The 27,514-nt window shown below is 44.1% G+C and overlaps 2 protein-coding genes across 4 annotated transcripts in view; both read right to left on the reverse strand.

The window, feature by feature from the left end:
- ZC3H12B (zinc finger CCCH-type containing 12B) overlaps nucleotides 1-27,514 on the reverse strand; it is a 98,416-nt gene that overhangs the window by 35,998 nt on the left and 34,904 nt on the right. Inside the window, exon 1 of one of the 3 annotated variants that reach the window (XM_089685179.1) lies at nucleotides 17,804-17,951. The exons of 1 other annotated variant lie outside the window; for it this stretch is intronic. The gene's annotated coding sequence lies outside the window, so the exon portion shown is untranslated. Of the gene's footprint in view, nucleotides 1-17,743; nucleotides 17,952-27,514 lie in introns of those variants that run through there. One more of the 3 variants, XM_089685180.1, reaches the window with a different exon arrangement.
- Nucleotides 3,179-5,187, reverse strand: LOC149456254 (lamina-associated polypeptide 2, isoforms alpha/zeta-like). The gene has a single exon (XM_089685169.1). It carries the CDS (start codon nucleotides 5,142-5,144, stop codon nucleotides 4,017-4,019), a length of 1,128 nt encoding a protein of 375 aa, XP_089541295.1. The 5' UTR covers nucleotides 5,145-5,187; the 3' UTR covers nucleotides 3,179-4,016.

A 27,514-nucleotide genomic window follows, 5' to 3' on the forward strand; every position in this document is an offset into this window, starting at 1 on the left:
TGGAAATGTAATAAATTAATGTTGACTGGAAGTTTTCTATGAGGAGCCTTGAACAGTCCATTCAGCATGACAACCCAAACAATTCTTTGGCCATAAAGTGCTGTAAGGAGTAGCCATTTTTTTTTAAGACACGGTCTACTGCATGGTAAATATAGCAATGAAAGGGAAAGAAAGGAAAGCCTATACGATGAAAGATGTCCAGTGCATGTGCTTAGGCCCTGGTGGCTGCAATATTGCACTCATGTCAAAAAATAAATAAATAAAAATAATAATATGGGGGGGGGGACCTTGAAGAATTTCACAATTAGGACTTAAAATCTCCCTGCAAGGCACTGGTAGCCTTTCCAGGGGAGCATATGTGGGGCCCTGGCTATATAACCAGGGCTTAAGAAGACAACAAAGTCAGAAACCAATGTATGAACCAAACCGTAACATACACATAAGTCCTACAGTGAGACCAAGTCACGATGCCATATCTACAGGCTGCAACGTGAACATGAACTACAGTTTAAGTATCATGTAAATGTTCTGTCTGCCACTGAAGCAAGCCTAACTGCTACCATGTTTATGTAACAAGTCATGAAAGAGGTTTATGCTATGGGTTTGGAGCACAGATGCTACAATAAGCACACAAGACTACACAACACCATATAAACTGCCTAGTGTTACATGTATTGCACTATTAACACGAAGAACATGCATGAAACCTCCACCGTAGTAATGTTGCATAAATACAACAATATGAGATGTAAAACCAGAGTTAGACTTACCGGTAACTCCTTTTCTACGAGTCTTCCAGGACAGCCATCTGAGACCTTGGGCTCCTCCCTCCGGGTCAGGAAACACACCATCCCCCATGCCTTTAAAAGGCGGGCCTCCGGGCCTCACATCCAGTTATTAAAAGAGAACTAGCGGAAGCCACTGAAAGACACAAATATAGGTAAATACAATTTTCATGCAGTCAACCTTAACTCTCTCGGTTGCACATTAGAAGGGTGGGAATTACCGGCTGTCCTGGAAGACTCGTAGAAAAGGAGTTACCGGTAACTCTAACTCTGGTTTTCTCCCTACGTCTTCCAGGACAGCCATCTGAGACGATAAACGAGAACTTACCCCCTTAGGGTGGGTCCACCGCCTGGAGGACCTTGCGTCCGAACGCCTGTTCCTTATCTGACAGGATATCCAAGCGATAATGCTTCACGAAGGTGGAAAACCTCGACCAAGTGGCTGCCTTACAGATTTCCTCCGGCGAAGCCCCGGCTCTCTCCGCCCAGGACGCTGCCAAGGATCTAGTTGAGTGGGCCTTAACAAAAGGAGGTTTAATCCCCAAAACCTTGTAAGATTCCCCAATAGCCAGCCTAAACCACCTGCCTATTGTGGCTTTAGATGCTGCTAACCCCTTTCTCTGCCCTGAAAACAAAACAAAAAGGGAATCAGATTTCCTAAATTCCCTGGACCTGTCTAAATAAATTACAAGACTCCTCTTTACATCCAGCAAACCTAGGCTGTCTTCCTCTTTACCTTCAGAGGAAGAACAAAAGGTCGGCAGAACAATATCCTGTGACCTGTGAAAAGAAGAGGATACTTTAGGAAGGAATCCCGGATCAGTCCTAAGCACCACCCTGTCCTTAAGAATGGTCAAGTAAGGCTCCCTAATTGGGAGCGCCTGAAGCTCACTCACCCTACGGGTCGATGTGATTGCTACCAAAAAAACTACCTTTAAGGTCAAAAACTTGAAAGCTGACTCCTCTAAAGGCTCAAAAGGTTCTCGAACCAAAGCCCTTAGGACCAGAGACAGATCCCAACTCGGACAACCTCCCACCTTAGCAGGCCTAGCCCTGGAGAGGGATCTAAAAAAATCAATTACAAAGGGATTTTGTTGCAAAGAGCACTGCAAAAAAATACTCAAAGCAGAAGCCTGTACTTTCAAGGTGCTGATCGAGAGTCCTCTATCTGCCCCCTCCTGAAAAAAATCCAAAACCATCGGAATGTCCAGGGGCCCTGGTCGGTCCGAAAACCACGAGGCAAATCTTTTCCAGACCTTGGAATAAATGGCTCTGGTTACCGGCTTGCGACAGCCCACCAAAGTCTTTATTACATGATCCGAGAACCCCCTGGCTCTGAGGATCTGTTCCTCAAGAACCAGGCCGTCAATCGCAACGTCTTGATTCGCGGATGCAAAAGCGGACCCTGCGCAATCAGATCTGCCCTTTCCGGCAAGGGATATGGGCAAGCTGACGCCAGCCTGTTCAGTAGGGAAAACCATGGCCTTCTCGGCCAAAAAGGAGCGATCAAGAGTAGATCCGACCTTTCCTCTAAAAATTTTTGCAGGACCACTGGAATCAGCCTGATTGGAGGGAACGCATAGGCCAGCCTGAAATCCCAGGTGGTCGACAGAGCGTCTATCCCCAAGCTCTGCTCTCGCGAGTTTAGGGTAAAGAACTGGTCGACCTTCCTGTTCTCCCGTGACGCAAAGAGATCCACTTCCGGTTTCCCCCACCTGGACACCAACTCCTGAAACACCTCTTGGTTGAGCGACCAATCGTCGTGGGAGAGTGGCCTTCGGCTCAGGAAATCCGCAAGCGAATTCTGAGAACCTTTTAAGTGTACCGCCGAAATTGAACGCAGATTCTGTTCTGCCCAGGTCAGAATATTGCCCGCGATCCTCTGCAGCGAAGGACTCCTTGTCCCCCCGTTTGTTCACATAAGCTACCGTTGCCATGTTGTCTGAACGAACCTGAACATGAAGGCCCCTCAAGCCTGCCTGAAAAACCTCCAAGGCTTTCCCGACCGCCAACAGCTCCCGCTGATTTGAGGGCTTTAAGGAGTCCTCCTGGGACCACCTCCCCTGGGCCGTTCTCCCTTGTAGATGAGCCCCCCAACCAAAACTGCTGGCGTCTGTGGTTACAATGAGTGGATCCGATGGCCTCCAATCCAGACCCCTGGTCAAGTTTCTCTCCGTTCGCCACCACCACAGAGATCTCTCGACTCTGGACAGAAGCCGGACCTGCCGCTCCAGCTCTGAGACATTTCCGTCCCATTCCTTCAACAAGAAGGCCTGGAGCGGTCTCTGGTGAAATCTTGCCCATGGAACCGCCGGAAAGCAGGATGTCATTAGACCCACTGCCCCTGCGACCTCCCTCACCGAAACCGTCAGGTTGCACTGCAACCCTAACAACACTCGATTCATCTTCTCGAACTTTTCCCGTGGCAGAAAAATCTTTTCCTCTACAGAAGAGATCTCGTACCCTAGGTAAACCACCCTCTGTGCAGGTACCAAAGACGACTTTTCCCTGTTGATAAGCCAGCCCAGACCTTGCAGGAGGTTCTGGACTACTGCTAGGTGCTCGAGCAACTGTTGCCGAGACCCGGCCACCAGAAGCAAGTCGTCCAGGTAAGGAACCACCAAGATTGATCTCAGCCTCAGAGGAACCAAAGCTTCTGCTAAAACCTTTGTAAAGATCCTGGGAGCTGACGCTAGACCGAAGGGCAAGGCCCGAAACTGCCAATGGAAGGTCTGCGACCCCATCCTTATGGCCAACCTCAGGAACTTCTGACTTGCCTGGTGGATGGGAATGTGAAAATAGGCATCTCTCAAGTCCACTGTGGCCATGAAGCACCCCCGGAACAGTATATTCTTTACCGAATATAACGACTCCATCCTGAAGCGTTTGTATGTTAGAGCCTGATTTAGGGAGCGTAGATTCAGGATTAACCTGAATTTTCCTGAAGGCTTTCCCACCACAAAGACGTGAGAGTAACACCCTGAACCCCGCTCGTTCTGAGGCACCTGCACCAGAACTTTCTGGTCCACCAATTCCCCTATAAGACCGCATAACGCCTGAGACTTCCTGCGGTCCCTGGGAAGATCTGTAACTAAGAACCTGTTTGGAGGGCAGTCCCCGAACTCTATCCGGTAGCCTCCCTGAATCAGGCTCCAAATGAAGGGGCTCGGGGATATAGAAGCCCACTGAGGGAGAAAGGACCCCAACCTTCCCCCTACCGGGCCATCCAAGTCATTGGGGCTTGGAGGATCCCTGAGGAGGATTGAATAATATCCCTCCCCGGCCTCTGTTTTTATGCCCTGTCCAATGCTTCTTTGGCTGAACTTCTCTATTCGGAAGCACTTGGGTTCTAGGCCGAAAGGGTTTCCTAGGAAAGACCTTTTTTCTGCTCTCTGGGAAGGCCCTCTTCCTATCTGCCGTACGCTCAAGAGCCTCCTCCAGGCCTGGGCCAAAAAGGTTATCCCCCGAAAATGGTAAAGCGCATAAACGCAACTTGGACGCTGAATCCCCCGCCCAGGTCTTTAGCCACAAAGCTCGCCTAGCGGAGTTAACCAGGGCTGAGGACCTGGCCGCAAGCTTGACCGATTCTGCCGAGGCGTCCGCCAAAAACCCCGCCGCTTTCAGAAGCAACGGAAGTGATTTTAGGATCTGCTGCCTCGAGGTTCCTGCCGCTAGGTGATTCTGTAGTTGGGCTAACCAGCACTCCAAATTTCTGGCCACACAAGTCGCCGACAGGGCTGGCTTCAAACTGACTGAAGAGGATTCCCAGGCTCTTCGCAACAAAACTTCCCCCCTCTTGTCCATAGGGTCCTTCAAGGCCCCCATGTCCTCAAAGGCCAGATCCGTCCTTTTCGAAATCCTGGACAAAGGGGCGTCTAATTTTGGAACCTTATTCCAGGGTTGTGAGGGGTCCTCGTCAAAGGGGAATCTCCTCTTTAGGGCACCGGAAAAGAAGGGCCTCCTCTCCGGGCTTTCCCACTCCTGTCTGATAGTTTCAACCAAGGAACTATGGACCGGAAAAACTCTGGCTTTTTTAGCATGAAGCCCCTGATACATGAGATCATGCTTCGACAAGGTCACTTCTTCCTCCTCTATCTCCAGAGTTTCATAAATAGCTTTCAAAAGCTCGTCCACCTCTTCTAGGGCCAACCTATACTTAGAGCCCGAAGAGGTGGGGGCTTCCTCCTCCTCGGACCCTGAACCTAACTGGGAGGATGTCCGAGATCGAGGAACGTCTTCCTCCTCATCCGGAACTACCTGCCGGGAGGGCATGATCCCCAATGCAGACTGCGAACCAATCTCCAAAGGAGACTGAACCCTATCCAGAAGGGACCTAAACGCCTGAAAAGTTGCCGACATATCCTCTTTAATAGAGGACAAAACTTTATGGCATGTAGTAAAAGATTCGTCTCTAACAAGACCATCAATGCAGTTGCGGCATAAAGGCTTCTCACCACCTGCGCCTAACTTGGCCGCACACACTGCACATCTCCTCTTTGGGGCCTGTACCGGGGTCCTGTCCTGTGTTTTAGTCTAAAGAAGAAATGACAAAAAACAAACAGAACTAGGCACTTGAAAGGAGCAAAATCCCAGGACCCCCACTGCATCCAGTACTGTGGAAAAATTGCAGCGTACCCCAACACCCACAACCTCGGGGACTTAAGGGACCTCCAAAAAACACCCCCCCCAGGAATATAGCATAAAGGGGAGCCTCCCCAAGCTTACCTGGGAGGAGCCGGTACCGGGACCTGGGTCAGCCTGAGAAGGTCCTGCTTCCATCATCCCCCTGGCGTGGAGACAGCGCCGCCGCTCCGCACGCCCACCGGCTTTTAATTCCCCTGGTGGTGCCTGCGCCTCTTGGAGATCGGAGCCGGCTCCGGCGCCCGGCGCTGACGTCACCGGCGGACTTCCGGCCTGTGGAGCGCATCCGCCCTGCTACTTCCGGTTGCTGGAACCGCGCCCAACCGGAAGTCCCGCCTCTCCCCTGCACATTCAACTGAATGCCGGGTCAGAGGAGAGGCCACGATCGGGGCGAGCCCCAGTGACATGCGGCAGCGCCGGTTACCCACCTGGGCCTGAAGGACACCACCAGATGCCAGCCCCACCACGTGGAAGGCACCGGGGACGGAGGTACAGACCGCACCACACCCTTCCAGGCCAGCCTTCCTGAGGGTGCGAGGATCACCCTGGCTCCTACGGCGTGCATCCTTCCGGCTCAGGAAACACAAAAAACTGGATGTGAGGCCCGGAGGCCCGCCTTTTAAAGGCATGGGGGATGGTGTGTTTCCTGACCCAGAGGGAGGAGCCCAAGGTCTCAGATGGCTGTCCTGGAAGACGTAGGGAGAAAAAACTAGTACGATTTTTTCTTTAACGAAGGTCTGCGGTGCGGTGCTTGTCAAATACCTGTAAACAAGTGAAACGTGCAATAGGTAAAGAATAGGACCAACCTCCAAAAGAGGAAGAGGTTCTGTATCCCATCTATTCCATGTAAACATTCATGAACAATGCAATATGAAAATAATCAAAATACCACATGCATTAGTGACTCCAACATAGCGAATATCAAAGACAGATAAAACATAATGCAGAAAACAAAGTTCGTGTTCAGGTGAATTCACATAAGAAAAACCCAAAAAATCATGAAGCAGCGTATGCAAATGTGGCAAAGCAGACAAGAACAAAATATCATATATACAGACTTATACTGCAGATAGTGAATTTCATATGCAAGGCCTTATCCACAGCATAGAGATAACCTAATTGAACCTCATCTAAAAGGCTTGATTCACAGCATAAAGAAAACCTTGCTAGAAGTCCTGCTACGTTTTCCTTTCCCTGTGTTTTCCTACAGCCAGTAAACTCCCCGTCATGTTATCTTATGTGTTCATGCATATATAGGCTTTTATCAGCATTTTTAGGCTTGAAAAAAAACTACTGCGCTTGAAGAGTTTTTCAGCTGTAAAAACGCCTTAAGGCTGAAAAATGCGGCTATTCAGCGTTTATGACTGTTTTTGAGAGAGTATAGTTTTGCCAAAAATGCTAATAAAACGCCAATGCAAAAACGCTAAAAATGCGGCATTCTACAGCTAACGCTACTGGTGTTTTTATAGCGTCCAGTGTGCATGAGGCCTCAGGATTAAGTGATACAATATGAATATAGACAAAGTAATATATCCATAAGTGAACTGACTCCAATATCCTGTATTTAAAGAATACAAGGAAAAAGAGCCTACTGCCGAAAGCTTGAAGTCAGGGTTTGTGGTATATTCATCCATAAAAGACCCAACAGTTAAAGTATACACGCAAGCAAGGTGGATGGGGGAATCCTCCCCACTGTGCTACTGTATTCTGATCAGTGCAGCAGACCATTTGACAGAAGATGATCTACCAAATCAACTTCATTCGAACAAGAAGGGCCACACACAGATCGAAATTCATCTGATGCCCTTTGAACATGCCAAATTTCAATCCACGTGTACCCACCTCTAGCAACATATATGTAAAATAAGTCATGCCACAAAGCAGACAATTACCACATATTATAAGTAAACCCTACCAGCTATCTACCAGCTATCTACCAGTATGTTACACATCTATCTTGTGGAGGACCTCTGGGGCTCCAGTTGATAGTAGGCAGAGGTTCAGCACACAAACTCCTAGACATGAACATAACTTAAAAGTCTTATCTGGAGCAGCAGTAAATATGAGTCACAAATATACATGTGATATAGAGATCGATCTCTCTCTCTCTCTCTCTCTCTCTCTCTCTCTTAGACAACCACTGCCTTGCTAAAGAAGCTGAGGGTAAAGGTGATGAACTGGCCAAGCATGTCTCCAAACCTAAACTCTATTGAGCATCTGTGGGGCATCCTCAAACAGGAGGTGGAGGAGCGCATGGTCTCTAACATCCACCAGCTCCATGATGTCGTCATGGAGGAGTGGAAGAGGACTCCAGTGGCAACCTGTGAAGCTTTGGTGAACTCCATGCCCAAGAGGGTTTTCAGTTAGGGGTGTACTCACTTTTGTTGCCAGTGATTTAGACATTAATGGCTCTGTGTTGAGTTATTTTGAGGGGACAGCAAATTTACACTTATACAAGCTGTACACTCACTACTTTACATTGTAGCAAAGTGTCATTTCTTCAGTGTTGGCACATGAAAAGATATAATAAAATATTTGCAAAAATGTGAGAGGTGTACTCACTTCTGGGAGGTACTGCTTGTATATATAGATTATACACACACACACACACACACACTGGATATAAAAAGTCTGCACACCCCTGGTAAAATGTCAGGTTTCTGTGATGTAAAAAAATGACAAAGAAAAATAATTTCTGAACTTTTTCCACCTTCAACGTGAACTGTATGACTCAATTGAAAAACAAAACGGAAAGTTTTTAGGAGAGGAAGTAAACATAAAAAACTAAAATAATGTGGTTGCACAAGTGTGCACACCCTCTTATAACTGGGGATGTAGTTGTGTTCAGAATTAAGGAATCACATTCAAAATCATATTAAAAATAGGAGTCATTACACACCTGCCATCATTTAAAGTGCCTCTGATTAACCCCAAATAAAGTTCAGCTGTTCTAGTAGGTCTTTCCTGACATTTTCTTAGTTGCATCCTACAGCAAAAGCCATAATACGCAAAGAGTTTCCAAAGCATCAGAGAGATCTCATTGTTAAAAGGTATCAGTCAGGAGAAGGATACAAAAGAATTTCCAAGGCATTAAAACAAGACAGTCATCATAAAGTCGTGAAGACAGTCCTCATAAAGTGGAAAAATTATGGCACAACAGTGACATTGCCAAGAACTGTACATCCCTCCAAAATTGATGAAAAGATGAGAAGAAAACTGGTCTGGGAGGCTGTCAAGAGGTCTACAGCAACATTAAAAGAGCTGAAGGAATACCTGGCAAGTACTGGCTGTGTGGTACATGTGACAACAATCTCCCGTATTCTTCATATGTCTGGGCTATGGGGTAGAGTGGCAAGCCGGAAGCCTTTTCTTACTAAGAAAAACATCAAGTAAATTTTGCAAAAACACACCTTCCCAAAAGCAAGTGGGAAAATGTGTTCTGGTCTGATGAAACCAAGGTTGAACTTTTTGGCCATAATAATTCATTCCAAAAGATATGTTTGGCGCAAAAACAACACTGCACATCACCAAAAGAACACCATACCCACAGTAAAGCATGGTGGTGGCAGCATCATGATTTGGGGTTGTTTTTCTATGGGGTGATCTGAAGAGGGCTGTGCACAGGAGATGTCCTCGCAATCTGACAGATTTGGAGTGTTTTTGCAAGGAAGAGTGGGCAAATATTGCCAAGTCAAGATGTGCCATGCTGATAAGACTCATACCCAAAAAGACTGAGTGCTGTAATAGAATCAAAAAGGCGCGTCAACAAAAGTATTAGTTTAAGGGTGTGCACACTTATGCAACCATATTATTTTTACTTGCCTCCACCTAAAAGATTTCAGTTTGTTGTTCAACTGAGTTGTACAGTTTATAGGTCACATTAAAGGTGGAAAAAGTTCTGAAATTATTTAGCTTTGTCTCATTTCTTTACATCATAGAAACCTGACATTTTTATAGGGGTGTGCAGACTTTTTATATCCCTGTACATGCACATACTAGGGCCAAATTTAGACAGAAGACAGTTAACCAGCAATTATGTTTTTGTGTGAGAGGAAATCTAAGTACCCAGAGGAACTACTGGAAAATTTGCATGAATGGGCTGTAACCCAAGTCCCAAAGCAAAAAAGAAAAGTGACGGCAGAAAGAGACAAGTGGTCCATCGAGTCTGCCCATTTATTTGTGTTTTTTTTTGTTGTGTTTTTTTTTTTTTAACTTTATACCTCTGTGTATTAAACCTATAGGTCACAAGAGTGCACTTCGTTCTGCACTCCTGTGATCCATGTTCAGCTGACAGCAAAGCTTCATTTTGCAGCCACCACTCGGTTTCCCCTCACCAACTGATCAGCTGTGTGATAGAAACAGAGCAGTTGAGAGCAATATTTTTTATTGTATTTATTTATGGATGTATTTTTTTTACACTGTACAGAGCCAGCCAGTGTCACCAAACTAGTGCAGCCAGCATCAGTGTTCCTGATCTCCCCAACACAGTTCCCAATGTCACTAGACCAACGTAACCAAGCAACAGGGTTCCTGATCTCCGCAACACTATTTCCCAGTGTTACCAGAACACTAGTGCAATCCAGCATGTGTTCCTGATCACTAGCCTCACCAGTCCCAGTGCCACCAGACCAGCATAAGACAGTAACATTCTTCCTGTTCACCACCACTCCAGTGCACCCAGAAACAGTGGTGCTGATTGTTAGTCAGTCACCAGACCACTGTGAGCCAACAGAAGTGTTCCTGATAACCAGCTACACCAGTCTTAGTGTGACGAGACCAGTGTAAACCAGCAATAGTGTTCCTAATTGCTGCTACAAGAGTCCCAGTGTCAGAAGACCAGTGTAAGCTAACAACATTGTTCCTGATTGCCGCCACACCAGTAGACCATCACTAGAGCCAGTGCAGTCAACAACATTGTCCCTAATCACTGCCACACCAGTGGAAATTTACCAGAGCCAATGCAACCAGCAACAGTGTTTAAAGTTGGTAGCCACACCTGTACCAGGAAAAGCCAGCAATGGTATTCTGAATGTCACCAGAACAGTGCAGTATCACCTTTGCCCACCACCTGAACTTACCCTGGCTTGTTTAGCAACCACATTTCTGCCTTTCACATGGAACTGACCCATCTACATGTCCCACTGACTACGTTCCTGCAAGCCTTCTTTCTTAGCCATCTTATGCAAGCAACTGCAATCCTAGAACTACTGGAGCTCTTAATGTCCAGCCTAAATCGGATGATCGATCCCTGTCCTATCCTGTCCTGTGTTGACAGTTACACAGGTACAGGAAGTGATGACATCTCTCTCTGGGACAGAATGTGCCCAGAGAGAAAAGAAGAATCAACAGAGTTATGAGTACAAGCACTACACAATTACAGTTGGAACACTCTAGAACACATTTAACCCCATGATCACCGCCCCTGCCCCCCCCATAGTTAACTCCTTCACTGCCCTGTCACCAGTGTCATTGGTACAGGTTTTTTTGCTGATCGCTATATTAGTGTAGCTGGCAACTTCAGATAGGGTTAGCGTCAATTAGCGCCCCTCACAGATAGCGTCGGATTGCCCATTAGTACACCAGTAATCACATTTAACCCCTTGAGTGCCAGGAACATACTCATACACACAATAAACCTTGCTCTCAGAATATACATAAGTCAGTGTGGGCAGCATTGTTAGATGAGATTTTTCATCCGCAGTTAAAAAAAGAGCATATATGCTGAAGCATGGGGGCGTGATGTGGCCAGTGTGTGGATGGCCCCTATGCTTCGCCATATATATTTTATAATATTTATTGGCACATTTCATGTGTGCCCACCATTAGAAGTGGGTGGATGCAGGGAGGTATATTCTAATGGTTGGCATACCACACACTTTTTTTGGCAGAGATTTCTTCTCTTTTTCATTCAGCCCACAGGCTGCATTGGAAAAAAATAAATAAATAAATAAAAAAAATGGAAGAACATAGCATATACACCCAACAAGGACCAGCGACGTACTGGTACATCACTGGACTTTGAGTGGTTATACCAGGATGATGTCTACAGCTGCAGTCATCATCCTGGTATTGTTTTGTTCAGCAGGCGATGGGCTTTCATGTGAAATCAATCCTAATGGCTAATTAGCTGCAGGATTGCTTCTACAATCAGTGGGAGAAGATGCACCCGCTGCCTTCCACGGCCTTCCCGAGCAGTCCCGTGCCATCGGGGGAACCTGAGAATGCAGCTGGTGTTTGTGCCAGCTGACCATAGAGCTGATCAGAGACCAGAATGGCTCCAACCATCTCTATAGTCTAAGAGACCAGAAGCCAGGAGCATTTCATCACTTCAGTTTCGCAGGATATAAACAGCGCCATTTGTAAATTGGGAAAGCATCTGATTGCATCGATCTTGGTGAGATTAGATAATGTAAGGGCAGAGGAGAGATCTAGAGTCTAATAGACTTCAGATTTCTCAAAAAAGAATATAGGACAATGTCTATTTAAATTATAGGGGATATTTGCATTCCCTGTGATAGCATTAAAAGTGATAAAAAAAAAAAAAGGGACAGTGTAAAATAAACAAAAAAAACAAAACCACAAGTGTTGACTCCATGTAGGTATGTAAACAGCGGTTGCACCATGCATGTGAAGTATCGCAGCAAACGTCAGGTCGAGGGCAGTAATTCTAGCACTAGACCTCCTTTGTAAATATAAATTGGTGAGCTGTAAAGCTTTTAAAGTGTCGCCTATCGATAATAAAAATGTATGTACTTTGATCAAATACCACCAAAAGAAAGCTCTATTTGTGTGAAAAAAAGGATATAAAATTGTTTGGGTACAGCATTGCACAACCGCACAATTACCAGTTGAAATAGCGCAGTGCCGAACAGCAAAAAATGGCTTGGTTAGGAAGGGGGGTAAATGGTTAAAAATAGCCATGCTAGGCCTGCGAGAACATCGATCTCATTGGTCAGTTTTCCGCATGTCCTCCAATGATCAGACATGTGCTGAAAGGGTCCTCTGAACAGTTGATCACTGGGAAGATCAAGAAAAGAAAGGAAAAGGGAAAGAAAAAGAAAAGAAAGGAAAGAAAAGAAAGAAAAAGAAAGAAAGAGGGAAGTGTTTATAATGTGTATACAATGTGTTTTCCCTTCATTTCTATTTTAAATTAAATGGGTTGTTTTACAAGGTAAGGATTTACATATACTTTAGTATTTTTATGATATCATATAAAAAGAGATAAACTCACAATTGGAAATGAGATGAAAAGCAAAACAAACAACAGTATTCACGATTTCCTCTAAAATCACATTCACTCATAAAGTACATTTAACAAACATGCTTCTGGAAGACTGGCAGTAAACAATTAAGGATTTTTCAAAATCATGTTGTACGTCTCAAAAAAGACGTCACAGGCGTTATTGATCAGCCTGTTTTATCAGAATCTATTACTGAAAAGCATCACAGCATCAGCCCACGTATTGAAATACTTGACATTTTCTACCAAGATATACCTCACAAGAGGCATTAATGGAACAAAGCTTTTGCCTCCTCATGTGGTCATTAACCACTTGGCAAGAACATTTGCCAGTCCATTATCCCTTACCCAAGAGTCTTCTTCTGCACAACTACAGGACTCTTTACAGTGTCCCCTCCATCTGTAGAGCAAGTGCTTATAGTAGAAACATGACAGAGTAAGAAAAAAAAAAGATATATATTTATATTTATTACACGCACACACATAAAAAAAAATTATATATATATAATTTATATTTTTTTTACACATACACACACACATGAAAAAAAAAAAAAAAAATTATATATATATTATGCTGTTGGTTACTTAAGTGTACTCCTTAAACCGGTTACCTTTAGCAGATGAATTTTGCATGCTGTCTACATTCTATCATCATCCTCAATGCATGCAATAGGGCACTATTAGAGCCGAATAGCCCGCCCCCATGGTTCTGATGGGTAGCCGATTCTCTCCTTCAGAGACTAAATGAGTAAAGTAAGGGAGGAAAGCTGGAGAAGTAAGTGGGGAATTTTAGTACTCATTTATCCATCCTAGCAACAAAAATTATAAGCAGGGTGGATAAAAATCGACAAATTAAAAAAAAATAAATAAAAAAAATCTGATTTTTTAAAATTTAAATCATCTAATTTTTTTGGAGTAAAAATCTATCTAAAGATAGTTTTGTATTTAAGATACATTAATAATTTAGCTTGTTCAGCATGAAACGGAGCTTAGTTATGTAGCATGAGGCTGTATATTATGCAATAATTACATTTTTGGTAAACTCATTCAATGAATGCAAGCTGAGAACATGCACTGCATTGATGCATTCACACAATTTCACAGCAACCATGAGAAAAAAAAACATGAAATAAAAGAAATTGAGTAGTTCTCCAGCTATGTGTGATTAACCTATTAACCTAAAATCGGTTCTGATATCATTCTTTTACTAACCTGACAGCTTATTATTCTGAAAAGGAAACCTTCATTTTGTTTGCAAATATTAAAGAGGCCAACTACCAGCAAGACTGAATCGGATTCCTTACATTTTAAGAGCACCTGTCATTTTAGATCCATCATGGCAGCGCCTGTTAGCAGGCATCCACTCACCTGCTGCCGCCACGTCCCTCACTTTGTGTCACTGCCGTATCACCAGCCATCCAAATATAGTGAATGGGACTGTCGGTGGGTCAACAGTGGGTCAGAGGAGGAGCCGCTGCGGGACAGAGATGACAGTTGCTCTTTAAAAAAGATGATATAAATTGAGTCTTTTCACTAATGATTCAAATCATGCTTTAAATCAACTTGATTTATATCAAATCCACCCTGATAAGTACAACTAAAAGCTCCTGCATGATTGTCTAAACAAGTCCCAAATCCATTTAATATGTGATACATAAGCTTTAACCTCCTCTGACTGAGCCACATCCTCCATGTGTGTCCCACATGTTTCCTCTATCAAACACTGCAGCTCAAAGTGGAAGGTTTTAGCAACAGAGGCCATGCTGCCAATTCAGAGAAGAGTGGACAGGACTATGTGTGGCCATGTGCTGAATGACAAGCTACAGGCTTGAGAAGCAACAGTGACAACACAGACATCCATGCCCCCTGCCACATTTTTTTCCATCTTGTTGTAGTATTAGTAGGTGTCTGCATGAGCTTGGTCACACTGCTCTGCATGAGATGGGTGCAGATATTTTCACACATACAACTACAATAATGTTGCAGATTTTTGTCCAATAACAGGCTGTCTTTGCAAGCAAAACTAAACAAAATTCTGAAACTGTGTGCAGTGACATGCAGTCTGTACAAAACAGATTGCAGAGGAGCAAGGTTGTAGGCAAGTATGATCTACTACAAAAGAACAAAGAAAAGCAAGGTGGGTGAGGGTGGGGGAATAAAAAAAAAAACATTTGGGGGCTTGTAGGGGGAATTGGCAACTGAAGACTTAGAACCATTTTTTATATCTCTCAGTTACTCCATTTGTAAAAAAAAATATTTTCCTGATAAATTTCCAGTACAATGGGCATTGATATACCCCCCCCCCTTCAGGTTTTTGTTACTGTGTCCCTATTAGAGAGTTTGGGATACTTTGTAATGAGGTGACAGTATTAAACTGAACAATGATAGGAAATCTAAATGAAGACATGGACAGAAGGTTCTATCGTACACTATTCATAAAGTTTTTTATGTTATTTTCCCTTCTGATGGAGTGTTTTTATTACAGGCTGTAGTAAAATACTGAATTTTGGCCACTAGATTAAGCTGAGTAGCACCATCTCTTTGTAATGAAAGATACAATGTCACAATTCTAGAGAACACTAAAGGGAATGAGCAAATAAATGTAACAATGTAACATGTATTTGTTACTTCCCTCTAGCGTTCTCAAGAATTGTTACATTGTATCTTTTACAGAGACATATGTATTTCCTATGCTCCATCTAGTGGCCACAATGCAGTATCTTACAACAACAACCTGCAACAACAAAAAAACAAACAAAATATTTGTTCAGAAGAGAAACTAGCCCAAAAAACATTTGTTTTTGCCCAATTTGCACAACGCACAATGCAGATTGGCTGGATGGAAGGCTATGCAATTTTTTTTAAATAAATAGACTCCACAAAGTTGTTCTAAAAAACAACAATGCTGTTCTGGCATCCTACGGTGCAGAACTCTAACTGGGGTTTTTGTTTTTAACACCCGGATTGTCAGTTATTATAACTTCTACTTAGATATTCTTGGTTCTATTCAATAACATTTGTTTTGTCTTTCAAAACATAGGACACTGTACACTGATACTTAGGTCCCCAATAAGAAAAGAAAATTAAACCTAAAGAACAAAAATGTAATATACAGCAGCTTACTAGTCCTTGGATGTGCTGCCTGCATTATGTTTCATTTTTTAAACACAGAAAAGTTTAGCAAATACCCATTGCTCTTTCCAGAAATGCAGTGTTCTTATCACTTCCTGTGAGCTGAACTGAAATCACAAACAATGATACCTTCATTCTAAACTATCTTGTAAAAACTACAAAATTACCCTGTCCCTCATGTAATAGAGATGGAGAAGAAGACATGTTTGGGATCCATATCTGATGAACGGCCTAGAGTGACAATGCTGCTTACAGTGGAGTGAGTGAGCGTTGTCACCCTAGAAGAGAAAGTGAAAATAAAAAGGGAAAAAAAAAAAACATCAGCCTCCATATCTAAGGACTTTTAAGATCCAATTTATTACAATTCTGATTTGGGGTTTAGATGCACTTTAAAGAGAATCTTCAGGACTACTGTACAGTTATATAGTTAAAATCAGACTACATCACTAAAGAGGAAGAGGAAATTGTGCCGTCCAACCTTACTTGCGCCCTACAGAAAATGCAAATTGGCTGGCTCTGGCTTTAGTATTTTCTGAATCATTAACCCAGAACTAGCATGTAATGTGACAGTGAAGTAGCTAATCCTGACATGTTACATGTTCGGGGACCAATGACTACACAGGATCAGCATGGCAGCCAGGTAACTAACAATTTCTGAAGCAATAGCACCCCACTCTCCTCTCAGCGCAGGTTCCCAATAATAAGGATGAAACATTTCAAAGGATAGTTTTTGCTCCTCCCAGGTACACATACTGTGAGCAATTTTTTTGTTTCACACAATTTGCATTTTAAAATAGAATTCAACCTTGAGCCTATAGACAAACACACACACAGAAATAATAAATGTTTCCTTGTATAGTTACAGCAAACCATTTCCTGCTACCAAGAAAACAATACTGGGAGATTTACACAACCATTTGCATAAGTCAAATCACAGAACTAGTTGCTGGTAACATAATGGGAAATAAATATTTGATATTTGTAACTTTCTAAAAGAAACTGGGTGTCCTGAGCTGCATAGCTTTGATCACAAAGTATGAGGACGTCCTTTTTCCTTTGCTTTTACAGTGTATGTAAACCCTGACAATCAATGTCTCTTACTTGCTCCCTTTGGTCTGTTTTAGGTTTTTGAATAAAACAAGACACCTGCTCATCCTACGAGAGATCCTGTGAGCTTGTAACTTCTTGTATTTAGCTGAAAATACTGATAAAATCCTAAACACTTCTTAGCCTTGTCTGAGTTTTCTCTGTGGACTACACATACAGACAAACTATGGAGATAAGATGAGAGGGAAGATGTTCTGTAGTCCAAATCAGGAGATGGCAGCCTAGGTGACAATACATCTCCTCCATAGATAGATACAGTCATCACACTAGAAGAGAACGTGTAATACAAGGCAGGATCACAGGGTGCAAGTAAAAGAAAACTAATCCTACTAATGCAGCCAGCATAATACAAGGACGGTAACTGCAAAGTATCCCACTTCTGTTCTTGGGTTTTGATACATTTTAAAGCTTACACAGTTCGAAATCACAGCGCAGGAATCAAATATGAATGTACTGATTTGTACAACTCCGGCATCATATTGGATGTATCTACTGCAAATCGAAGCATCAATAACCTTATGGACAATCTAGTTTCCAGGTCATTCCATGGAATTCCCATTACATTCCTCATACAGCACATATTATTAATTATGATGGATAATCTGTAGTAATAAACTAGCACACAGTTTTCTGAATCAGTCTACAAGGACTCTCTAGTAAAAAAGAAAACTGCCGTTTGCAAAAAGTGTTATAAACATCTATATTCTTCATATAGAAAATATTTGCAAACCCCACTACAGTAGTGGGAGCATCACCAGGGACAACCCTACCGGGGTAAGTACGGTAGCGGCATTGTGGTGTCAACGATCAGCACACTCTTGGGGGTCACATGACATACCCAGCTCGGGTCCTCTGTTGGGGAATGACAGGCCGGCCGTCTATAGGTCAGAGGGTTTACCTGCTCCTTCCTGTGTGCGGCTCCTGCCTGCTCTCCCCTCTGTGGCTGGACTGAGCTCGCTTTCTGCAGTCATACAGACGGAGGGATTCTGGGAGGAACAGGAAACTGTCATTGATCAGTCCTCCTGCCTTCCCTATTCTCCTCCACAGTCGTTCACCCTACAGCCGGGAGAGGGCGGGGCTAGATTAGAAGGGCGGCTCTGTCGGCTGATGAATGATGCCTAGACCCTATCACTGCAAAGGTCTCCGCCCTCTCTCATCTTAGAGGTTACCGCCCCCTCCCTCTCCTAGCCATATGGACTGGATCCTTGCAGTATCACCAGCCCCAGTAACCCCTTAGCGGACCGGGACACCGTCCATATGACAAGCGCTGTGAGCGGATGGACCCAGCTAGGAGGAAGCTGACAACATGGACTGACATCACTCACTTGTAGTCCGGCCTTCTCTATGACGTAACCGGGAGAGGAGAAGCTGGGAAATTCAGCGGACACTCGTGACCTGGCCGCTCCTCGCCCAGTTTTGGAGAAGCCCCACTCATGACTATTACACATTACCTTCTCATCAAGTCATAGAAAGAAAGGGACTATCCGCACCTGCAAATCATGTGACTAACCTCCTGTATACATGTGTAGCAGCTGGTGATGTCACCAACACATGGCCATCCACTGCCATCACACACCTTGGATTAGGTCACTATGTCTGCGGGGATGGGATTAACCACTTGTGCTCCTGAGGACTTACCCCCCTTAATGACCAGGCTTTTTTTGCTGTTTGGCGCTGCACTAATTCAAATGATAATTGCGCGGTCATGCAATGCTGTACCCAAACGAAATTTACGCCCTTTTTTTCACACAAATAGAGATTTCTTTTGATGGTATTTTATCTGTGCGCTTTTTATTTTTTGCGCTATAAAAAAAAAACGAAAATTTTGAAAAAAAACAATATTTTCTACTTTCAGCTATAAAAAATATATCGTAAACTCATAGTTAGTCATACATTTAAGCCAAAATGTATTCTGCTACATGTTTTTGGTAAAAAAAATCCCGTGCGTTAGCGGGTAAACTGGCGCTATCTGGGAGGGGCGCTAACACTATCGGAAGTCACCAGTGACACTAATACAGTGATCAGTAAAAATCTGTTCACTGTAATCCATGACACTGGTGACAGGGCAGTGAAGGGGTCAATGGGGGGGGGAGGGGGGCGATCAAGGGGTTAAATGGGATTACTGGTGTACTGGCGGGCAAACTGGCGCTATCTGGGAGGGGCGCTAACACTATTGGAAGTCGGCAGCGACACTGATACAGTGATCAGTAAAAATCGGCTCACTGATCAGTGACACTGGTGACAGGGCAGTGAAGGGGTTAACTGGGGGGGGGGAGATAAAGGGGTTAAATGGGATTACTGGTGTATTAGCAGGCAATCTGGCGCTATCTGGGAGGGGAGCTAACACTATCGGAAGTTGCCAGCAACACTGATACAGTGATCAGTAAAAATCGGTTCACTGATCAGTGACACTGGTGACAGGGCAGTGAAGGGGTTAACTGGGGGGGGGGATAAAGGGGTTAAATGGGATTACTGGTGTACTAGCGGGCAAACTGGCGCTATCTGGGAGGGGCGCTAACACAATCGGAAGTCGCCAGTGACACTGATACAGTGATCAGTAAAAATCGGTTCACTGATCAGTGACACTGGTGACAGGGCAGTGAAGGGGTTAACTGGGGAGGAGGGGCGATCAGGGGGTTAAATGTGTCCTAGGTGTGTTCTATCTGTGGGTATGTGCTGTTTTACTCACTGTTTGTATGTCTTCTTCTCTGTCTGGAACGGAATGTGTACAGGCAGAGAAGAATGACATCATATCCTGTCCTGTGTAAATGTCAATAGGACAGGGACCGATCATCTGATTTCAGCCAGACATCACTGGCTGAAATCGAATGATTGATCCCTCCGGGATCAAATGGTGTCACCCGCGGGTCGGCGGGAGCGTGCGCCCCCTACCGGCGAAAACGTCGGGAGCCTATTTTAAAACGTGCTTTTGCGCCCCAGTGCCGCCCTGCACAGGTATATATGCAGTGGCAGGGAGGCAAGTGGTTAAAGCAGTATTAAACCAAAAACTAAAATATTGCAGCTTTCCAATCAGAGTTGTGTTTTGGATTTTTTTTTTTTTTTTTTGCTTCCCCATTTTTACCTGGTGAGCTGACCAGAAACACACCTGTACTAGAGTGCCTTCACTCTGAATGAAGGAGCACAGGAGGCACAATAGCATTGTCAGTCTGGGGAGTGTTAAATGTATTAGCAGATTTAGATACATTAGCAAACTGCAGCTCCACCCCAGCTCACTAGTATGCATTGTATACTAGCACATTACGACAGACTTACCTAAAAAGCAGATCCCTCCAGTGACACACTGACAGGGCTTCCATCTTCACCCGTTCTGCCTTCCGGGTGCGCAGGCTCCAGCTGTTTAAATGGGCAAGCTACAATGACATCACTTTCGCACATGTGCACAGGAGTCACGGTTGTGGTACAGCTCTCTGAACAAACAGCATGCATTGCAGTGCCCATGTGTTGGTGATATCACCAGCTGCTACACATGTAAATACGGGGTTAGACACAAAAAAAAAACACTACATGATATGCAGGTGTGAAAGTGACTACATGTTTCACATTGAAAGAGGAAATAATATAACATTCTTTTGCTTCCGCTGTGTGATGAGACACCTAGCTAACCGGTAGCCTCACTTTTGTCATTCACTGCACGCGCTGCTAGTAATACGGAGTCATGTCAGAGCTTACTGAGCCTCAGAGGGCAATGTGAAGACTGGGATTGAGCTCTGCAGTCACTTTTGCAGCAGTTGTTTTCTTATTCTGGGTCAAATCCTGCAAAATGACCTTTTGTCTCTTTCGGTCAGCTGTCTGACAAATGTCAATCATGCTTATGCGACAACATTTTCCTGGAAACTGTATATGCCATCATAACCTTTGATACTGTACAGTGTGACACAGCAAATAAAGTGGAAACTTCAGTCACAGGCACCAACTAAGTGGGCACCTACAATTAGCCCTCTTTGAAGCTCTGACATGACTCCATATTACTAGCATGATGAAAGTGAAGTTTACCACCTATTAGATAGGTGTCTCATCACACAGTGGAAGCAAAAGAATGTTACATCACTTCCACTTTCAAGACGGAACACACCTGCAAATCATGCAATGTTTCCATTTTTTGTCTAACCCATGTATCTCCTAAATGCCTACCTACATGTAAGCTTTATTATAGGTTTACCTGTAGGTACAAGATAAAAAGCAGACATTACTACAACTTTTAGACCACTTTAAAGGGAATCCTGAGTCCCCTGCGCTAAAATGCTCATAGTCAAGAGAGGGCCCTGTTCACATCTGTGTGGCAGATTTGCAATTCTGCATGTGATTTTGGAATGCACTAAAAACATGCAACTCATTTTGGGTGCCATTTATTGATAATGGCACCCCCAAACACACTAAAGAAATAGCTGTTTTGTCTTGTGACAAAATGTCTTAATCAAAAATGTGCCAAAGTTGGCTCCAAACAGGATACAGTAGATACTATAGTGCATTTTGTAGAGCAGAGGGCAGATCATTGAAGTGAATGTTGTGACTCCAAAAGGGGAAAAAAGAGTGTGAAAAACAAGACACCCCCGTGTTGCTCAGATGTGAACAGGGCCTAAAATATATCCATAGAAAAAAAAACTTTTACATAAAGAGGGGGAACAGTTGGAATCCCTAAGAAGATTTAGTTTAGTTAGAACCCCTGTCATATTTTTAATTATTATATTTAAAGAAGACTTATGGGATACTAAAAAAACCAAACATACATACCTTCATGCTGCAGCATCTGACCCCTGGCAGCTCTAGGACTGAGAAAGAGGTGATCACATGACTGCTGATCACTTAGGTCACAGTCCACCCTGAATGGAGAGCAGTGGCTGTCAGTCACCAGTCTCTGTTCTGCTCTTCCAGCACAGACTGGAGCATTGGGCTGGAGAGGGGGCAGGGGCAGCTGGCTTCGGCTCTCAGCCAAGCACTGAGAGAATGAACCGGCTGTCAATCTGCATCTTGGTGGATTGTGACATTATTGATTATTGTCAGGATCCTTCCAGAGCCTGGAGCGACTCAGTAACGACGTCAGCCAACAGCAGACTTTAGCCCACTGTTGGTTGATTCTGTGTTACAGGAGAGCACAAGTAAATGTACTCCTGTGACCCACAAGAGAGGTATGGTCAAAAAATGTTTGACCATACTTCTGTTTTTATATATATATAATATAGGTCTTTATTACTGCCTGTGTACCTGTTATTAATTCTCTATAACTGTCCTGATCACCAGTGTCACCAGGAATGAAGGTGATGGTAAATCCAACAATTTGTGTTGCCACCAAAACAAGAATAGAGGGGGAAATGTCCAGTAGGATATCTTATTCCCATCATGACAACTGTCTAATAGGGGATCTACTCCGCATTGGAAATATATCCTCCTACTTCCTGTTGAGTCTACAGTGCAGGAAGTGGAGGGAAGTGTCCCTAGTGAGAAACAGATGGCAAAAAAACTACTAGGGTTAGGATACTGCCCTATACCATCTAAAATATGAAAAAAGTGCCTTTAGGCTAGGTTCACTCCGATCTTTTGGTGAATGAGTGCTTCTGCATGCTTTTCAAATCTAGCATTTTGTAAACACACTGTTTTGCATGTGACCCCGTAAAGAAAGCAGCACCCCCAGCCACTAGACACATGGGGGTTTATTTACTAAAGCTGGAGAGTGCAAAATCAGACTCCCTTCTGCATAGAAACCAATCCGCTTCTAACCTCAGCTTGTTCAATGAAGCTTTGGCAATGAAACCTGGAAGCTGATTGGTTTCTATGCAGAAGTGAGTCTGACTTCGCACTCTCCAGCTTTAGTAAATAAACCCCACGCTGTCTAGTGGCTCAAACAATAAGCATGGTGCTGCTGCTCCAAGCTGAGCCCACCAAGCTCAAATGTTCCCAACATCCGACAAAAGAGAACAGAGCAACACAGGTCAGCTAAATGTGAATATCGTGGAGGGTTATCAGCTGGCCCATGGAAGAGGAGAAAATAGGAAGGACCCAAGGACAAAGCTCTGGGGTACCCTAACAGAAAGAGGGAGAGGAGCAGAGGAGACCGAGTTGTGACACCTAAGGTCCACTGAGATAGGTAGGAGGAGAACTGAGAAAAAGCAAAGTCGTGGAGGCAAAGGGGGTAGAATTTATTGAAAAGGATTGGGTGATCAATTGTGTCAAAGGCTGCAGAAAGGTCTAGGAGTAGGAGTATGGAGTAATGGTCATTGATTTTAGCAGTTAGTAGGTCATTAGTGAGTTTTAGTAGAGCAGTTTCAGTGGATTGTTGCAGGCCAGTGTGTAGGGGGTCAAGAATGTTATCAGTGAGGTAGTAACTCGTGGTTGTGAACAAGGTGCTCAAAAAGCTTGGAGGCAAAAAGCAGCAGAGAGCTGGGTCTTAATTTGTTCAAACAGGTGTGGTCCAGTGAAATGTTTTTGGGAATGGGGGTAACCAGTGCATGTTGGAGAGAGCAGGGAAAGATGCCAGTTGACAGGAAGAGATTGAAGATTTACGTTAGAGAGTATAGGATAGAGCAGGAAAGGGGCCATAGTAGTTCTGAGGAGACAGGGTCCAGGGAAGATGTGGTGAGGTGGGCCTCAGAATGGAGTTTGGCAACATCCTCAGTGGTAACAGGGTTAGGAGTGTGTTATCAAGAGATCTCACCATGAATTTTATCAATCTGTTTTTGAAATGATTGGTAATCTCCTGGGCAGTAAGTTAAAGGGTAGATGTGGTGGATGAACTAGGGAATTAAGGGTGGAAAAGAGTTGACAAGGATTGGATACAAGGGTTTTGATGAGAGCTGTGTAGTAAGTTTGTTTAGCAGTGTGGAGGCAGGAGTTGTATTTGAGAAGGGCAAATTTGTAGATGATGAAGTCTTGCAGGGATTTCATTTTATGCCACAATCGCTCAAGAGCACAACTGTGTCTCTTGAGACTTCTGGTGATGCCTCTTTGGGTTTTAGCAGGCAAGGCTGAGGTGGCTGAGGATGAAGACGGGTACTTCAGAGAGGGAAAGTAGGGTAGCCATGAAGGGTAGTCATCCAGAAAGCATAACACTGGTCCAAGAGGCTGATAAATGATTGCAATCCTTAGACAAACGTGGGAAAAAGACAAATACAGTGTGCTTCAAAAGAGCTCAGGGACATAGAGGGACGTGTCTGAAGAACCTAGAAGGTGCTTTGTGGGGATTCTCCGAGTTTTTGAAGAATTTGAGGGATCAAAAAGAAGAGGTGGAAAGGCATGATCCAGGCTGAAGTTCCATTTTTGGGACAGGGCATCAATACCCCAGGAACTCTCCTTTTTCAGGGAGAAAATATTTTCTACTTTTCTGTTTGCTTTGAAAGCAAATAGGTCTACTGCTGGCATTCCCCATTTGCTGGTGAGCTGCAGAAACACTTTTTGCTTTAACTTCAATTCACTCTGGCGAAAATGTCTGCAACTTAAAAGTCCACTAAAACATTTTCTGGTCCCTTTATGTGGATTGAAGATGTAGCTGGTATGGATTTCTACCCACTCCAGAACATCTAGGGCCAACCTCAACAAGGGGAGAGAGCCGGTACCTCCTTGATGCTTTAGATATGCTACTGTGGTTGCATTGCCTGAACAGATCAGGACTTTATTGTCTTCCAGCAATGATTGGAAGGCTAGCAACCCCTTTTGTTACTGCCATCAAATCTCTCATGGTGGACAAGGTCTAAGCCCAAGTCTTGTTCCCTGAGTAAGCCTGTGAAGGGTATGTGCCCCCCAACCCCAGATGGTGTAATTTGTAGTGACCCTAAGTGGGAAATTCTGACTCCAATCTCTGCTCTTCCTTAAATTTGTTGGGTTCATCCAGCAGTCTAATGAAATCTGATGTTCCAAGGGTAGGAAAACCTCCTGATCCAATTAATTCTGTCTGCGGTTCCATAGGGATAACAAAAATGCTTGGAGGATTCTTGTGTGAGCCTGGGCCAAAGTAAGCACCAGGCTAAAGGCCATCATAAGACCCAACAGCTTCATTATGTGTCTCATGGATATCTTCAGTGATATCCTGACCAACCATGTCATGGTTGCAAACGTCTCAACCTTTTTCTCAGGTGGGAAAAATCTTTGGGCCAACAAGTCTATCTGATAACCCAGAAAAATTCTGGACTGGGCAGGAACTAATGAAGATTTTTCCTTGTAGAGCAGCCAACTTAGTTTTCTTAAGAGGTGAAGAACCATTTGTAAATGTTCTTCCAGCAACTGCTCTGTTGCCACAAATAAGAAGATATCGTCTAGGTATGATATGAGGGAAATGCTCTTCTGTCCCCAGCGCTGGCATCTTAATAGTGGGCACCTGGCTGTGACAGCTTGCGGTTTCGCAGCCGGGTGCCCATTACACATTTGTGAGCTGCACTGCACTGAACTGTCACATGTCCCAGAAGACTGCGTGGAGGGAAGGGGGGGGCGAGGAGAACGTCTGCTCCGATCGCCTAGATGATCCCGTTCCATCCCTCCTCAAAAGTGCCATTTTATTTACTGAAGCAGGGGAGGAGGTCTTACAATGGAACTTCCCCTTTTGAGTGAAGCTCCGCTTTAAAGTCCCACTCTTGGCTGCTGTTAAATTTATCTATTTATTATGGTCTCTCTGACATTGCATGAATTAAATGCCTTTCTGGCTAGGGTGGTAAGGAATAAGTACAAATAGTTACCCTGTTCCTCACTCCCCCCGCAGCTGACATTCTCCTCTGTTGGACAGGAGGAAGACTGCTGAAGCAAGGATGCAGTCCTGAACCTCCTTTTCTCAGGTCCCCTGCCAGTGCTCTCTGCTCCTCCTCCCTTCTGAGTGCCCCACAGCAAGCTGCTTGCTATGGGGGCACTTGTGTGGGCTTGATCTCAAGCGGGGCTGTGTGTGTCTATACTGAGAGAGTCTAGCCCCGCTCCCACTTCCTCCTCAAAGGATTATATTGCCTCTGAGTCCAGTGAGGAGGGAGAGAGCAAGAACAGTGCTACTACTCTAGGGCACAACGCTGGATCGAGATAGGTCTCAGGTCAGGGGTGTATTTACTGCAAGGCAAACAAGGCGTTTGCCTTGGGCATGCTTCGAGGGCCCCCCCAGCAGAAGTGACACACATGTGGCAGTGGCTCACACAAGCCAGTATGTTTGCAGGCTTGCAGCAGTCTTTGCTACATGGGGTATGATCTGCGAGAGGCTGCTGGAAGTGGAACGTGTCCGGTGTCCTACTCTCTTTCCCAGGCCAGATCACTGGCACGGGGGGGCATTATTTTTGTGTTGCCTAGGGCAGCACAAAAGTTAAACACACCACTGACGGTGTTCAGGGGGGGTGGGAGGGAGGATCATGGAAAGTTTTTTACCCCGATGCAGAGAATGTCAGAAGAACCTTATGCCTTTACAGCCACCTGAAATTAATTGTGAAGCCACATGCTTACTCCCATGTAAAACTTTTGCAGCTGTTTTAGATGCTAAAAATATCATTCATGTTTAGTGCTGCAATTGGCTCAAGTTTCTAGGTATTTTATGTTCAGAGAATATTAAACAAATACAGGATACATTCACCTCTATAAGGTATGCATTAGCCTACATATCTTAAATTAAACAGATATAAGAGACTAAAAAAAACATGAAACCATAACAACAGCAGAAAGTCTCTTCAAATTAGAAAAAAATGTATGGCAGTTTATATATAAATACAGTATTAAAACAGTAGCTAAAGCTTATCTAATTAAAAGGCTCATCAATATTTTATTGTAGTTAATTTGGCATGTACATGGAGAGCTACTCTTTATCTTTTTGAGATTCTTTTTTTTCAAATATATGTCATGATAGTGCACTGTAAAAACTACTTTAAGGAAAAAGAGAACAAAGCTTCACAACACCAGGTAGGGGAACACAAGTTATTAACACAGACATTAACTAGCAGCATTTTGCATTGCTCAAAGACGAAAAAAAAAATCATTGCCAAAATGGTTTAAATATGACAACTCATCTGATGTCTTAAAGCGATACTAAAGGTTCAGATTAAAAAAAAAAAAAAAAAAAAAAAATCTATACTTACCTGCTTTGTGCAGTGGTTTTGCACACAGCATCCCTGATCCTCCTCTTCTCGAGTCCCCTGCCAGCTCTCCTGGCTCCTCTGATCTGCTCTGGGGGCACTCATGTGAGCTAGGCTCCCTCACTCCCTCCTCACTAGCTTTGATTGCCTAATAAAAAGGAAGCAGAGAGTATTTGGAGGTGAAGGGAATGTAGCTGGATGCCACACCTACTGCCCGGCCAGGTGCATCACCTTACAAAAGGGCAGATACCTTTAACCAAGGATGCCTCAGAGAAAACGGCTTTCTCCAACCCAGAGGAGTCCCTCCAGTACAAAAGAATTTCCTTTGGCCTTTGGACTGCTCATATTTCAACAGGCAAGGGATCAGACATTATGCTCCCATCGAGAATTCACCTCAGTGTATTTGGATGACAGTGCCATTTTCAGTAGGAACTGGAAATCCGATTTGCCCAAAGTCCAGGTAGTGGAAGACAGTATGTCCCCATCGAGAATTCACCTCGGTGTATTTGGATGACATTGTAATTTTCATCAGGAACTGAAAATTTCATTTGCCCAAAGTCCAAGCA

Source organism: Staurois parvus, unplaced genomic scaffold (genome assembly GCF_062004578.1).
Source record: "Staurois parvus isolate SC_StPar_1 unplaced genomic scaffold, SC_StPar_1.0 ptg000365l, whole genome shotgun sequence".
Lineage (NCBI taxonomy): Eukaryota > Metazoa > Chordata > Amphibia > Anura > Ranidae > Staurois > Staurois parvus.